General features: G+C 47.7%; 1 protein-coding gene across 1 annotated transcript; it reads left to right on the top strand.

The window, feature by feature from the left end:
- Positions 1-226: 226 nt before the first annotated feature.
- Positions 227-7,611, top strand: LOC124708975 (anaphase-promoting complex subunit 7-like). The gene is made up of 18 exons (XM_047240612.1): positions 227-383; positions 671-739; positions 885-935; positions 1,088-1,225; positions 1,338-1,400; positions 1,599-1,714; positions 2,179-2,263; positions 2,879-2,938; positions 3,814-3,859; positions 4,594-4,667; positions 4,929-4,979; positions 5,053-5,253; positions 5,332-5,376; positions 5,613-5,706; positions 5,778-5,923; positions 6,032-6,261; positions 6,963-7,023; positions 7,136-7,611. Exons 1-18 carry the CDS (start codon positions 315-317, stop codon positions 7,217-7,219), a joined length of 1,683 nt encoding a protein of 560 aa, XP_047096568.1. The 5' UTR covers positions 227-314; the 3' UTR covers positions 7,220-7,611.
- Positions 7,612-16,908: the final 9,297 nt, after the last annotated feature.

Raw genomic sequence — 16,908 nt, 5'->3', positions numbered from 1 at the left:
ATCCGCGGCCACGCAAACCTAACCAAGATTTGGATCGAATTTTGATCATATCGGACACCGCAGCCATCCGCTTTTAGGATGCGTCACGGTGTTGGCTGCAGTTTTGTCCGATTCGAACGCGCGGGTGCGGGATGGGTCGCCCGGATGGAGATGGGCTGAGCCCATCCCAAAACCCCCTTCTTCTCTCTCTATCGCCGTCACTCCGCTGAGCAGAGAGGGAAAGCAGTGGCCACTTCCGTCCATCGGGGCAAAATCCCAATTCAAAATTCCCTCGGCAGGACAAACCCTCGCGGAGAGGGATCGGACCGCCGGAGATGGAGGCGGCGCGGGACTCGATGGCGGCCCTCCTCGACGCCGGCCTCTTCGACTCCGCCCAGACACTCGTGCGTAACCCCTCTACCCCTTCCCCTCCCCACTCCAAATCGCTAGGGTTTTGCCCACGGATCCGTTTCCCGTGGCGCGTCCGCGCGGACTGCTCGTCGGTGACTGGGTGGTTGAGCGACGGAGCGAGCAGCCTCGCTGGGTTAGGATTTGAAGGAAAATCTCGCGTTCCCAGAAGGGGGGCCTTAGCTGAGTAGCAAACGCAGAAACGGGGCCTTAACTATTGCTCGCTAGATGTTTCTTCTGTACAGAGGTTTTCTTGTCAGTAATACTGCTTCGTGTCTTGCAGGGCTGCTTTCTCGTTTCTTCGGGTGGCGCAAGCAATGAGGCCAGCGTATCCACCAAGGCGGAAAGCTTGGTAAGTGCCTCGTGTAGCTCGGTAGGGGAAGTTGATGCTAGTTCGGTCCCGCTCCTACAAAATGCGGGCACGGCCGAAAGGCCATTTCCCGCTTGCCTAAATGGCGCGCATCTTGTGGCTGAAATGTTGCCCTGCTGTGCTGCAGGTCCTGCACGGTGATGCGTTGTACGGGGAGAAGGAATTTCGGAGGGCGCTGGTAATATTTCTGAGAAACCACTGTTGATTAGAAATTTGTTAGCATGCATTTGTGAAGTTTATTGCGCCGGAAGACTGAGCATATGCAACGGCAGTGAAGTGCTTCCTGTTGAAAATCTTAGTTTCTTATTCCCCCTTTTTCGATCATTACAGGGTGCCTACAAGCAAGCTATGCAGTGTAGCAAAAGTATCCCTAAACAAGCAGCAGGTTCCACCAGAATCTCAGTTTCCACTACAGGCCGCTCACCCTCTCCAAATTCTTCAAATGCAACGACCTTCAATGAGAATGAGGTGCGAGCAGCTCAACAGGCCATTCTGATGTTTCTTGCTTTGCTATTTTATTATTCTATAAACCTTTACCTCTACCAAATAACTCAACCCAGTTTCTGCTCTACTCTCGTAGGTGAAGTCTAAAATAGCTCTTTGCCATTCTGCTCTACATGAGTATCGTGAAGCACTACAAGAGGTTTCTGTTTTACTTTCTCGCCGTTATTACTTCTTAAATTTAGCAAACATTTTTTTACCCCTTAAATGTTCGTTGATATCCGGAAACATGGATCCTTTAAAATACTATATGTAGGGCAGTATGAATGCAGATGTGTTTGCTTCTTCTGGCAGTGACAAGGACAAATGATGTATGGTTTGTTCTGCATTTTTTCTGCAGATGGAAGGGATTCCTTCTAAAGTGAGAAGTCTAAAAATGAATCTGATGTTAGGCAAGCTGTATAGGATTTCCAGAAATAACCGTGCTTCGGCCATATGTTATAAAGAGTGTTTGAGGTACAACATACCAAAGGATTTTCTTCTATGATCATGGATTCTATAACTACATAGTCTTTATAATATAAGCAGTTTTAGAGTTTCAGTGGGTCATTTATTTTTTAGCTTTGACCATCATTATGCATAAATTATCAACATGGACAATAGCGAATTGATATCACTAGATTTGTCATGAAATATATTTATATTTGTTTTAGAAAAAAACATATTATTTAAACATTTGTGGTCAAAGTGTTACTTTAAAGTGTCATTGTCCTATGCTAGTTTTATTACTTATTAATCAGGCAGACAAGTTCATAGTCATAAATTGATATTGATTTTTTCTGTTCTATCCTAACAATTAGTTTTCTACACTTCAATATGGCAACCACCTAGTTTTTCTCCTCTATGAATATCTTGTCATATTTTTACTCCTTGGTGATGTGTTTTGACAAGTTACTTTCTACATCTTTATGTTCTGCTAGGCAATGCCCTTATGTATTTGAGGCTATTGCAGCTTTGGCTGAAATGGGGCTTTCTTCGAAGGAGTTTTCTTTATTATTTCTTCAAGTAAGTGCCTGCTTTAGTTTATAATCTGGAAAGGAAGCATGGTTTCTCAAGATGAATATAGTCTAATTTTAGTGAGAACAGATTAATATCAATTATGCTAACTTTCCTGGTTGCGGATCATGTTTGCAATCCGATACTGGCTACAAAAATTGACAGGTGATTGCTTGCTTTACTATACAGCAAAGAGCTATTTCTCCACATTTTATACAAGAAAGGTGTTCAAATGTTTTTATGGAGGGTGCACACTGCAACAAATGCCCATTTGCAGTCTGTTAGTTCAACTAGTTGTATCCTGTTTATGGATTGCTGAAGGATATTTCTGAGCTGCATACGTTATTTGCCTTTACAGTTAAACATAGTTACATAGTTACATGACCATCATCCCACCAAAACTTACCCACTTTTTTTTTTTTTTTGCATTTCTTCTCTGTATATAAGCTCGAAGTTGTCAATGGATATAAATGTATGAGAAGTGAGCCCTGCATATGTGAACTATGCAGGAAAATGAGCATGCAATTGCTTAGTGTACCCTTAAGTTGTACTCATATTTTCAATCATTAGCTGCTGAAACTTATGTAACGGAAAACTTGAAATGATTATTGTGTGTCTCTGTAGGCACCAAATAGAGGAGGCAAGCCACCAGGTGATTTTGTAGATGCACAACGTTGGTGGAATGTAAGTGAACTATGCTGCAATCCTGTTAGTCTGTTACGGATAGGCAGGATGTTACATGTTGGAAGGCTGATGTTTCTGGAGGATATCATAACATGTTTGAAACATAACCATTTGAGGCATGTCACCAATTGTAAAGATGTTATGCATTGGAATTAATATATTTTGACAGCTGTTAAGGTTGCACAGTATGTGGCGTTTTATATTGTATACCCTAAGTAACTACATAGGTACTTGCTTTCTTATGTTAGATTTCCTTAGTACATTGATCATTGAAAGTTGAAGCAGCATGGTATAAATGCTATAGGACTTACTAAACTGAAACACTACTTTGGCCTTCTTTTGATTCTGAATAATATGCCACCATTGGCACAACAAAAGGAAACATGCGCTTGTGCTGTTTTCTGTACCACCATTAATGCAAACTGATCAATTATTACTGAATGAAAAAAGTAAGCATACACCATGATCTGGTTCCTGGAGATCAAGGTCAAACAGTACTTTCAAAAAACGATTGGCCATAAGGGGAAGAAACCCTCAATGCTGTTTTTGATAGAGGAAATGGGTGTTTATGACCCATTGCGAATGCGGACGCTCGAACACGGGCGGGCGAGGATGTTTCAGCATATGCTAGCCACCCAGGCACGCCCTGGTTCACAAGGGCAAGCAGTACTTTAAATTGGATATTTAAAAGTTCACCAAAGGATCCATATTATTTTTTCCAAAGTTACATTGCATTTCTTATTGCAGTCCTGAGCGACATGATTTGTTATTGGTTCATTGCAAACTTTATTTCTCTTTCAAGCAAATATTTGATCATACATCTTGTTCTTGTCATTGATTTGCTCAACACAGTTTACTTACTGTGTTCTTAACAGAGGTATGTAGAGGCGCAGTGTTGCATTGCTTCACATGATTATAAAGGTATTGCAATGTTTTATTTTTTGAATTTCATTTGATGATTCTCGCATAAGATGTGCTTTGTATTTTTTTTTTAACTGATCAAGGAATCACAGGGTTACAAAGGATACTCCTATTAGCCAGTAGTTAAATCTTAAATGGCCCCATGTAAATAATATAGCAACATGTAATCATTGTTTAAAACACCAGACCGGACTGGTAAAAACCAGAACAAACGTGTTGTCTGGTTTGTAAGAGGCAAAGATCACAGGAGCAAAAAACTGGAAAAATGTGACACAAACAAGGTGCGCTGTGCAGGAATCGTACCTCCGACTGACACGCAGGCTCAGCTACTTTCTGTCAAGGCCCAATACCACCTGGGCTATGTTCTTTTTGCGATATACTACTACTGAAGTACATTCTATATATAGGAGTATGATTTGAGGTCAACTTTTCTCGAAATTAGCTTAGATATTAATTAGATATGGCGGGTTTTTGTGGCTCTCTAACCGGCTGAGCCGGACGGCGAACCAGTCGTTTGACCAGTTCACTCACCAGTCCGTTTTTTTAAGATGATATGGATGCAGTTCTATCCTGTGTCTTAATTTGGCACTAGACTGTCTGCTTAGCATAGCTTGCTCAACACTTCAAAGCTTCAGCTTCCATAATCTTCTGGACATAATTTTGCAACATTTAACCTTGATACTGGAATGCTCTTCATCATGATAAATAAGCTTACTATTGTTTACTTTTTATAGGTGGCCTTGATATATATGTGGAACTATTGCAACGATTCCCCAATAATGTGCACATCTTGCTGGAAATTGCAAAGGTCTACCTCTTTTCTTCAAGTTTCCCATTGTTGTGGTCCTGCATATATTGTATTTTAAATAGAAGCATCATGCTCTTATCTCTTATAGCATGTCCGTTTGTTCATTTATTTCTTGATTTTTGTAAGTTTGATGCTGCTGTGTACTTCTGTGTCCGAAGAACCTGTGAAGTACATAGTTCATCATCACACTTTTTGTTTGTTTCTGAATTTGATTACCTTTCTCCAATTGGCAATCCTGATTTCTGCACTTCTTATATCCAGGTTGAAACCATCATAGGCAAGAATGATGAAGCAATCATGAATTTTGAGAAGGTAAATGGACAAGTATAGGCTTGGAATTCCTTCTAACGAAATATATGTATCTGAAACATTACATGCTTTGCAGGCTCGGTTAATTGATCCAAACATTATGACATATATGGATGAGTATGCAATTCTCCTAAAATTTAAATCGGACTACACTAGGCTAAACAAGTTGGTACATGATATGCTGCATATTGATCCTGCAAGACCAGAAACATGTGTTGCTCTGGCAGCATTTTGGGAAAGAAAAGATGAAAGAAAAGCTTTGACATATGCTGAAAAGGTAATTCCCTTTTATAGATATGGTTTATGGAAGCTGCCCTTCCATTTAATGTTTGTTACACTGTTTTACATTTTACAGAGCCTCCGAGTTGATGATAGGCATATAACTGGCTATATTATGAAGGTAATACCACAAAGCATTGTCCATACAACATATTTGTACCGCTGTCCTCTTGCATTGCAGTATTATGGAAATGTTTTTCAGTGGAGTACATAAGCATATTCGGGTGGTTTACACCAAACCTGTTGCAACTCTTGACGTATTTACTTCAAAAATCCTTGTATAGCTTTAGGATCCTATGTTTGTTTTTCTTTTTTTATCCATATGTCAGGCTTAATGTTTGCTTACTGTTCTTTAAGGGCAATTTGCATCTTTCATCGAATCGGCCAGATCTGGCAGTAACAGACTTCAGGGCAGCTCAGGAGCTAAGGGCTGATCTTCGCTCTTATCAAGGTTGTTACAAATAGATACTTCTGGTTGCTTATTCAAATCCTGCAGGCAGCCTAATATAGGTATATTCTCAGGTTTGGTGCGTGCTTATCTAGCACTTTCTAAATGTAAAGATGCATTATTCACTGCACGTGAAGCAATGAAGGTTATGCATCAGTCTGCGAAAGCCCTTAAGTTAGTTGGTGATGTGCATGCTATAAGTTCCAGTGGAAGAGAGAAGGTAAACTACCAAAGCCTTTGTTTCTCTTGATCTTATTTTGTATACCTTCCCCTGTAATTGCGCCCTTTAGCAAGCTATTCATTTTGTTGCGTATATATGTATTTCCAGGCAAGAAAGTTCTATGAATCTGCCATTCGTCTTGAACCTGGATTTCTTGGAGCAGCATTGGCACTGGCTGATTTGCATATTGCTGAAGGACGGAATAAAGAAGCAGTTTTGTTGCTTGAAAGATATCTAAGGCAATGGGCAGATGATTCTCTACATATCAAGTTGGCTCAAGTATTTGCGGCGACAAATCTGCTCTCTGATGCACTTTCCCACTATCAAGCTGCACTAAGGTACACTTTCTCTTGGAGTTGAAACTGTGTAACAGCTATGCTAAATTGTAGGAAGGCTTCATATTGAAATCATGTACTTGCCCTGCATCTCAATCATATCCGTATACAGTCCTGGGTATTTCTCTTGCCAGAGCCATTGGCTTTACGTGTCACCTATGGGCTGTGTGCTATCTCTAAAAGGGTCTATTGGGACTGTAGGACACCAGACTTGCTTGATTGAATGTGAGTAACTGACCGATTAGTATGTGCAAAATGTGTTTAGGATTTTATGGTTATTCCTTTTTTTCTTTTTAGAAGATTTTATCGTAGTTTTAAATTTAGTAATGCGTCTTAATTAAATAGTGTTTATTGAGCCCAGTGAATTCTGTCGTATAGATATTTTATGTAGATGTTTTGCCATGTCTAACAACTCCATTAGTTTCCATCCCTTTTAGCCATGGAAGGCAGACCCAGCAAGCCGGCTACTCAAAAGCTACCCGAGCTGTAAATGGAACTGCATCTTTACAAATGCGTGTGCTTTAGTTATCAATTTGAGTTCCCATTAGTGCATCTTGACCCAGGCAGAGATATGAACGTCCTTGGTAGTAGGCTGCCGTGTAGTTCATTCAGTTCGAGAAGCTTTGCTAAAGAAATCTCTTCTTGGCATGCCTGCTATTTTATCCTTGTTCCAAGTTCAAAGAAAAAAGAACTCTCTTTTGCAGGATAAACCCGTACAATGAAGCCGCTAAGAAAGGATTGGAGCGCTTGGAGAAGCAAATGAAGGTATGTGCATGTCACAACGGAAGCTCCCCCTAACATTGCTGAACTTCTGTCATGTTCTGGGTTCCCTCTAGACTGGCTCCGCTGATTGCTCTGGTTCCCCTTTGCTTTGCAGGGAATAGACCCGGATGCACCCGAAGACGAGGACGAGAACGAAGCCGACGACGATGGTGACCAGGATGATGCCGAGCTGCTTTAGGGACCATGGGTTCAAAACAACGTCACATATCTGAACACCGAATGTGCAGTGAATGCCGAAGCTGAAATGTGACAACCCTGATGGAAGGCAGCACGCTGGGCTTTATGGGGTGCGGATGGAGGTTTGAAGGGTGGATTGCGCGGCGCACTGCCGTGTGCCGATGTAGTGCGTGGGTCTCAGAATGGTTGTGCAATGTACTCTATGAAAACTGGCTAGGATAGGGGGTGATCTGGTATACTCTATGAAAACTGGCTAGGATAGGAGGTGACCTGGTGTTGTTCTGCAAACCCGGTTCGTCATGGAACGGAACATTGTGAGCTCCGTGAGTTCTTGCTAACAACTTAACACCTTGTGCTTATGATTTGAATGATCGATGGGAATTGCTTCTGGTCCAAGAGGAGTTACCGGTAAGTCTCTTTGACTACCCCCTCCCCTGTGATTGTTTGGAACTAATAAAAATTGAACGATTTCGAAAGTCTTAGTTCCCATGATTAAGACAGGTTCATCTCCGATTCAAACACGTACAGACCTTGTGAGGCGGTATCTGCCTCCATATATATATGAGCCGACTGAACAACCTCAGCACTAGGCACCGTCTCCACCGGATCGATCCGCGGGACAAGTTATACGTGCCAATGGGGAGAAGCAAGGGCGCCACCGCCGTCGTTAGGAAAAGAGACGACGCTCCCAAGATTAACGGCGAGGCTCCCAGGCCATGCCCCAGCCTGATCCCTGACCTGCTGTCGAACATCCACGACCGGCTGGGTTTCCTGGACCGCGTGGCCTTCGCCGCCGTCTTCGCCTCGTCCTGCGACGACGACGACCTGTTCAAGCCTCACGCGCCGTGGCTCGTCTTCCCCCGCAACACGCCGGAGACCGTCGAGCTCTTCTCCATCGCCGACCGGCGCGGCGCCACCGTGCCCGCCCCGGCGCCCGCGCTGCGCGACCACGTAATCGTCGGCTCCGCCCGCGGGTGGCTCGCGACTGCCGACGCCCGGGGCCAGATCTACCTCGTCAACCCGGCGACCGGCGAGCAGCACGAGCTCCCGCACATCGCCACCACGGGCGTGTTCCTGCCCAGCGCCAAGTACCACCACTTCTCCCTGGTGATGGAGCCGTTCCTGACCATCAGGTACGGCCACGGGCCGCCGTTCAACGACTGCTGGGTGAACACGCACACCTGGGACAACAGCCTGATGCGCACGCGGTTCTACCGCAAGGTGGTGCTCTCGTCGTCGTCCCCGCGCCCGGGCGCCTACGAGGCGATGCTACTTTGGAGGCGAGAACTCGGCGCCCCGGCCTTCTCCTCGGCGGAGGACCCCTCGTGGAGCCTGGCCCGCTCGCCGGAGGGCGTGGAGGACGCTATCCACCACGACGGCCAGTTCTACTCCGTGTCCTACGCGGGCCTCGTGGAGGCGTGGGAGCGCGACGCCGGCTCCGGCGAGTACACCAGCACGGCCGTCGCGCCAAGGCTGCTGGCCGTGGAAGAACACAAGCAGGAAGACGGAGAGCCGTCGTGCCGCAAGTACCTCGCGGCAGCGCCAGGCGGGCGGCTTATGGTGGTGATCAAGTACTACTACTACGCCGAGCTGCAGGGCCGTCGCAGCTGGTCGTGCTCCTTCAAGGTACATGTCTTAGGGGACGACGGGCAGTGGAAGGAGACGACGGACGTCGGCGACCTCGCGCTGTTCGTGGGGATGAACAACTCGCTGTGCTTGCCGACGACAGGGCGCCCGCAGATCGAGGCCGGCTGCGTCTACTATACCGGCGACGAGCTCGGGTCCTTGGAGGCGCGGAAGGGCTCCTTGTCGTCGCACTCGTACGGCAGTCGGGATGGCTCTGATCTACGGGCCGTCGGGGTGTACAGTCTCAAGGACGGCACGCTGAAGAAGATGGAGGCGCTCGGGAAGGAGCAGCGAAGCTTCTACCCGCCGCCGGCGTGGATCACGCCTTCCGTCCCGTGAACTGATCCGTGCGTATGTGTACCGATCGGATCCCCAAGTACGTAGCGCCAACCGCCAGGGCATCCGTCCATTGCCACGCCGTTTCGGGCCGCAAGTGTTTTTCTTTTTTGAGGGAATGTCCTTCGGCCAGCTTTAGTCTCTACTACTTATAAGGCACGAAGTGCCGTAGGAAAATTGAATCTCAACCGTTCATGTATAGAGATCAGACGGTCCATACTCATTTGTTCTCCCCTCCCCAAATCACGCGCTCTTCCATCTCGGCCGCGATTGACTGTTTTATCTTTCACCTCTTCGAGTCCTCCCTGATCCCTGGTCGCCGCCGCCGGAGGTACCGCCTCTGCCTTCAATCGCCGCCGTCCACTCTGCCCCGACCGCCGTGCTCCCGCCACATCTCCCTCACCAGCGCGCCAATCCCCACGCATCGACGGCGGGTCATCTGTCCACTCCTGCGGCCTGCCCTCGCGACAAGATCTCGGAGCTGCTGCATCCCCACTAGCGCAGCCGCATCGCAGCAAGCCCTCCCCATCGGCCCTGTTTTTCTCCGAGAACATGTGGGGCGGCGCCATGGCTGCCTGCTGAAGCTGGTCTGGTATCCAGGACCGCAGCCGCAGATGATACGGGAAGACAAACTGCCGCCCCAACTACAACATGTGTTTGTCCCGATGCGCGCGCGCCAGCCCGGAGCTGCCACTGTCCCTCCGCCCCGTTGTGTTTGTCACTCTGTTTTATTTCATGGATACAAATCCTGCACTTCTGTATATCATCTTTGTAATAGAAATTCTGCTCTTTTGGTGATAGGTTGCAGTGAGAAACGATGAGTAGGTGCTGAAGCCGCAACAATTATCTTGGGAATCTTCCTGGTATACCAGCGAGAAGGAGGTGTAGGATCTGTTCTACAAAGGTTGTGTTTCCGTTTCATTGTACATTCTCTGTTCATCTTAAAAACGTTGAAATAGTGATACTGGATACTCTAAAACACTTGGGACTTTGGTGTATTTACTTTATTGTTTCTGTAACTTATACGGTGCCACTGGTCTGGATCACGTTGTGGTGCCTTCATGGAGAAATTGACTCAGGATCCGAGTGCGTATACCAGGATTTGTGTCCTATTTAAATTGGAGTTTTTCTTGTTGATCCCAACCTGGGCCATGCTAATTAATTGCATTTCAAGGAACATGTGATAGAGCAGGGTCTTGGATGATGTGATTAGGATCATAGAGTGCGCAGGTTTAAATTGATAACAAATAGTGTGTCACTTTCTACATGCTCACTGCCGCATGCATGGTCAAAATTTACAGGCAGAGATAGATCGTGTGCAACGCCGTCAACAGCGCGCCTCCTCGAGGTAATGGTGATGCCCGAGCCTTCATTATTTCAGTTTCGCGAAGAATTCACTGTTTGTATTTAGCAACTATGGCATATTAATTCCAAATTTCCAACTCCCATTTGATTGTTTTGGACTGACATTTTTTTTAGAACCGTGGGTGAATGATTCATTCTCTTGGTACCCCTAATTCTTTTGGTGAATAAGGAAAGTACTGTATCTCACATGTATTAGATTTTATCAGTCTTAACTTTCTAGATAAGTTTCTCATGTTAATTACTTCAGTCGATGGATCACTTAAAATCGCCATCCCAAATTAGTGAACATGAGTTCAGACCAAATATTAGGGAACCAAGCTCAATAAAACCTCAATTTTGAATAGTAATTAACAAGGATTGCTGGGTTGCAGGGCTACACACCACCTCCTTATGTGCAAGCTCGTTCATGCTATTCTAATGACGGTGCAATTTTTGTGCTATCCATGAGCCTAACATAGTTATATGTGTAGTGATTGTTTGGGATTTGCACAACTTGACTTGTGTGAATTTACTAACTAATACAGTATCAGTTTGCATAAATTATACACATGTTGTGAGGCCAAAGACCCACATCTTACCATAAGTTGCTGATCTATAAATTTGGACAAAATTTTGAAATCATGCGATTGAACTCAATATTATCACAATTTTTTCTATTTTTAAATTCAAGGAGTGAAGTATTAAAGTGAGACACCAGTCGAATTTCCTCCTGATAAATTGAGATCTGCTACAAGGTTACATTTCTTTCTACTAAAATGAGATGCCACCATTACTTCCAGTGCTAAAACAATCTTTTTTTTTGGGCACCTTCCTGTTTTGTATTGTTGGGTGTTAAGATGTTCGGAAGTGGCACGTAGGTGAGCTGGTGTGGTGCGAGGAAGATATATAGACCCGCTGTCAAAGGCGACATGGAAGATCTTTATTGGGGTTGCTAAGCAGTTTTGTTGCGTTTGCTTTTACCTGCTTAAGAGTAGCTTCAGCGATGCTAAAATAATGTGGTGTTCAATTCCCGTTAGATGCTTTGGTGGAAAGTGGAACCTGCAAATTTTAGTTCAGATAGTGCAATTTCTAATGATATTTAGATGTTCACGTGTATTTTGCATTTTTTCTCATGTTACTTCACATGAGACTAATTAAAGATTATGTCAATAAACACTTTTTTGCCACAGGCACATGTGTGCTTCTAGATGCTGTCTTAAATCAAAGGAAAGAGGTGCCAGGTGTTAATATTGTTCACGTTCAAGAACTGTTACATACTTACATGAGGAAGAACCCACTAGCATCAATAATATATATAGAAAAATCTGGAATACATGTATGTACAGTCCATTCATAACCATTGAGATATGTACCTTTCCAGCAGATGCATTCCCGCATGGCATGAGGTCACAATATAAAACCTTGAACGGCTAAAGAATAAATTACAAGGCTTGACTATGCAACTAAAATGACATGGACGCAATTAGATTAGCAAATATGTATCATCTGTAGGACTCCTAGCTACCACATTGAAATCTCTCACATCATATTTTAAATAGGATATAAGCTGACATGTTACCCCTCAACATGTAACAGTTTGCACTTTATTTTCTATATACTTGATTACATTATATATTAGTGGAAACACGTGCGTTGCACGGGCACACTTACTAGTGATGATTAAAGACACTTGTACCATTTATTATTAAGAAAGACAAAACATCATCATCCCAAATACAACTAAAAGATTAAAAACAAACCTTTGCAAGTTCATGCGCTAATGAATAGGCCTCCCTCGCTACGGGAAAGAGTCAAGGTGCCGACGCCAATTTATCAGGCCCGTCGGCACATGTCCCGAACAGGACATGCTACGAAGAAGGCCGTCGGCACAGAAAAGCTTGTGCCGATGGCCACCGTCGGTACGAGAAAAGGCCGTCGGCATAGGCATGGGCTGCCCGTCGGCACGAAAGGCCGTCGGCACGGGTCCTCGGCAAAACGGTGTTAGGGGGTAGGCTCGTGCTCGACGGCTTTTTCCTCTACGCAACCCCCGGATCGATATCGCCTTTTCAGTTTTTGGAAAAAAAAGGAAATGGTAAAAAAATTCAAAAAATAAAATCCTTTAAGATGTCTATGTGTTATGCCATCTAGCTGCAAGAGAATTTAATAAAACTCAATTTCAACCTTTTTTGCAAAATTGTGTCATGTATCGGTAAAATGGTTTTCTGGTAGCATACGTCGTCGAAAAAATGTATAATATATCAAAATGATCGTGGGTTTACCCGGTTAGCCAATTTTTGGATTCTCAAAATTCCAAATAAAATATGAAAGCAGGAAGATTTTAGTTTTTGACAGAAAATCTAGATTCTTTAGAAAATAAAATTAATAATTAAATTCTGCATAAAGATTATTATTGATGTTAATTTAAATAATTATTTAAAGTTCAAAATTATAAAGAGTTGGGATATCACGGTGTAAGGGTTAATAGGATTGATATGGTAGTATTATCATCAAGGTGTTAATTCTATCTTGGAAGCTCAACCCAATGGAGAAGTTGCTAGGGTTGGAGTAGGGTTGGAGTAGTATGAGGATGGGTGACCGAGCAGAAAGTTGGACCATTAGTGTAATTTGACTTAATAGTTAAGTGTAGTTAGAATTAAATATGTGAGAGATTAAGGAAATTTGAAAAAAAAAGTTGAAAAAATTTGAGCCAGATTTTCCAAGCGGCCCTTAGTTTTATGACGACGACTTGGCTGTCGGCATAAGTTGTTGTGCCGACCGCAAATGGGTCTGTGCCGAGTCTTTATTGTGCCGACGATGGCCGTCGGCACAGCCTATGACGACGACCAAAGTGGCCTGTGCCGACGGCTAAAGTGGCCTGTGCCGATGATTTCTGGCTGTCGGCACGTTCACTGGTTCCGTTGTCTGCGCCGGCGTTATTGCGTGCAACCACCCGCTGCCGCTGTTGTACATTAAGACGCCCTGCGGTTCGTCTCTCACCACTCCCAAACCTTCTCTTCGCCGTCGCCCCTCCCAGATCTTCTCCTCGCCGCTCCAAACAATGTCGACCTCGTCCTCCCGCAAGATCGCCGCGGCGAATGGCTTCGGCCGCGGCAGCCTAATCGTGCCGGAGGCGTGGGCGCTGTACCGCGCTGGATATCCTGTCCCGCCGGACATGCGCCTGCCAAGCAGCGGCGGCTGGAGGATGGCCGCGAACGGCATTGGCGTCCCGCCGCCGCCGAAGCCGGACACAGAGCAATGGAGGGACGGCATCAAGGAACGGCAGGCTCAACTCACTGCCGAGGAGCGGGCGGATCCGACATGGGCGGCCAAGGACAACGACGAGTGGTGGGCCACGTACTTCAAGGCGAAGTACGACTTCGAGATGCGCAACACCATCGGCCTCATCTGCGGGCCGGACAACTGGAACAAGGACGGGCGCGCCCTGTTCTGGGGCATTCCGGGGCGTACCCTCGACAACATCATCCGCGGCATCTGCAACGGCGCTCCAAGGTTGGAGACACCGCCCTCACCGCCAGCGTCTCCTCGAGGAGGACCACCGCAATGGCAGCCGAGGAGGACGACGTACTCATCCTCCTCGAACTCTTCTTCCTAAGGGACCGGCCCGGTCAACGCCGTCCTCATCGTACCGCTCGGCGCCCTACACCGTCCCCAACGGGAGGTGAAGGAGGAGCCGGCGACGCCCGTCAACACGAGGCGTAGCGGCAGCGGCTGCCGGCGGCAGCAACAGAGGCGTGGCGGCGCCCTCCTCATCCCGAAGCCGGAGGTGAAGGAGGAGCCGGAGGAAGCGTCGCGAGCGGCGGCTGGCCGGCGGAGTACGAGCGGCGGCGGCGGCTCATCGCCGGCAGCGACGACCCCAAGGACTACCCGGGGTTGCGGGCGGCGTGCTTGGCGTCGATGAACGACAAGGACGCCCGGGGGGCGACATCGACAGGGCGATCGCCATGTCCATCCGCGACTCCGGAAAGCCGCTTGTGGACCTCACCGACGACGACGCAGGACCAAGCAGCTTGGTGAAGGACGAGCCCGACGAGCGCGTCAAGCAGGAGGTCGTCACCGATGACATGTACAACTTTCGCCAGTACTACGACGCCTCCGGCCACCGCAAGTACTTCTAGATTAGATTTAGTTTAAATTTAGTCAAATTTCGTTCGAATCTATGTAAATATATGCCAAGTTTGGATGAATCTATCGAATCTCGTTTAAGTTTAAAATTTTCGAAATTTTGTTTGGGGGACGCGACTGGGGAGCGACGTCCCCTAAACGCGGCACGAACGAAACACGTCCCCAAACGCTCAATCCGGCGCGGTTTGGAGGACGCTTTGGGGGACGCGAGATGCTCTAAACATAAACTTATTTTGGACGAAGGGAGTATGCCACTTATTCAAGAGTTAGTCAAAGTTACTAGATCTCTGTTGAAATCTAGTTCCATATTATACCAAGGTGTATGTTGTACTCCTTTTCCACTACAGAAGGAGTATCACACTTATTCATGGACTCGATGGGAGTACGGATACCTTAGATATACTCTGAGGTGGGCCTCAAAGAGAAAAATAATATATGTGAGGCGGTATCTCCCTCTATATATGAGTTGACGGCACCACCCTCAGCCCTAGGGCACCGCCTCCACCGGATCGATCTGCAGGACTACGTACATACCAATGGGGAGAAACAAAGGCGCCGCCGCCAGGCGTAAGAAGGCCGGCGCCTTCGTCAGGAAAGGCAACGCCCCCAAGGTTAACGCCGAGGCCCCCAGGCCCTGCCCCAGCCTCAGTCCTGACCTCTTGGCAAACATCCACGACCGCCTGCGCTTCCTCGACCGCGTCGCCTTCGCCGCAGTCTTCGCCTCGTCCTGCGACAACGACCTGTTCAAGCCCGAGCCGTGGCTCCTCCTCCCCTGCGACAAGCCGGAGACTGTCCAGCTCTTCTCCATCGCCGATCGGCGAGGCGCCACAGTGCCCGCCCCGGAGCCCGCGCTGCGCGACCACTTAATCGTCGGCTCCTCGCGCGGGTGGCTCGCCACGGCCGACGACCGGGGCCAGATCTACCTCGTCAACCCGTCAACCGGCGAACAGCACGAGCTCCCCCACATGTCCACCATGGGCGTCTTCCTGCCCAGGACGAACTACCACTATTTCTCCCTTAAAAACGAACCCTACCTGACCATCCGGTACGGCCACGGGCCACCGTTCCACGAACACAGGGACGCGCACGCGAGGACTACTACGTACGCCGCCGACCAGATGCGCAAGTGGTTCTACCGGAAGGTGGTCCTCTCGTCGTCTCCGTCGTGCCCGGGCAGCTACGCCGTCATGCTCATCACGGAGTGGAGGACTGGCGCCCCGGTCTTCGCATCGGCGGATGACCCCGTGTGGAGGCTGGCCCCTTCGCCAGACGGCGTCGAGGACGCCATCCACCACGACGGCCAGTTCTACTCGGTCTCCTACACGGGGATCGTGGAGGCGTGGGAGCGCGACGCGGACTCCGGCGCGTACACTAGCACGCCCATCGCGCCAAGGCTGGCCGTTGAAGAACACAAAGGAGAAGGCGGAGCGCCGTCATGCCGCAAGTACCTCGCTGTCTCGCCTGGCGGGCGGATGATGGTGGTGATCAAGTACCCCGAGGTGGTTAAGGAGCGCTACGGCAGCGACAAGTGGTCGTGCTCGTTCAAGGTCCATGTCCTCGGCGACGACGGGCACTGGAAGGAGACGAGCGACATTGGCGAACTCGCGCTGTTCGTCGGGGTGAATACTTCATTGTGCGTGCCGACGATAGGGCGCCCGCAAATCAAGGCCTGCTGCATCTACTATACCGACGACGAGCTCGGCCCCGCGGAGCTGCGCAAGCACAGCGGTCGGGATAACTCTGATCTACGGGCCGTCGGGGTGTACAGTCTCAAGGACGGGACGGTGAAGAATATCAAGGCGCTCGGGAAGGAGCAGCGAAGCTTCTACCCGCCGCCGGCGTGGATCACGCCTTCGATCCCATGAGAGCTAGGCCTGCTTTGGACTAGATTTTTCTTTAAGATCGCTAGCAGGTTCAAGTTAAATAAATTGTAATTTACCAAATTGCAAATGTGTGTGCGCGCCTAGCTACATGTTATCGAAAAGTGTTTTGCTGAATAATAATTGGAAAATGATCAGATTCCCCCGGGGGATCGTAACGTTCCGAACCCCCGCCTTGCCTGTGCGCCGCGTGGCCTGTCCACGTCATGGGGCCCACCAAGACTGACGACCTTTAACGTCTTCTTCCTCCTCCACTCATTCCGGATCCCCTTTTTGCCTTTCTCTCTCCAACTCTCTGCCCATAACCACACCGTGATGGGAGGATCAGGCGCCGGAGATCCTGCCGCCAATGGCCGGCCGC

Source organism: Lolium rigidum, chromosome 4 (assembly GCF_022539505.1).
Source record: "Lolium rigidum isolate FL_2022 chromosome 4, APGP_CSIRO_Lrig_0.1, whole genome shotgun sequence".
Classification (NCBI taxonomy): domain Eukaryota; kingdom Viridiplantae; phylum Streptophyta; class Magnoliopsida; order Poales; family Poaceae; genus Lolium; species Lolium rigidum.
This window is presented reverse-complemented; position numbering and strand designations above follow the sequence as displayed.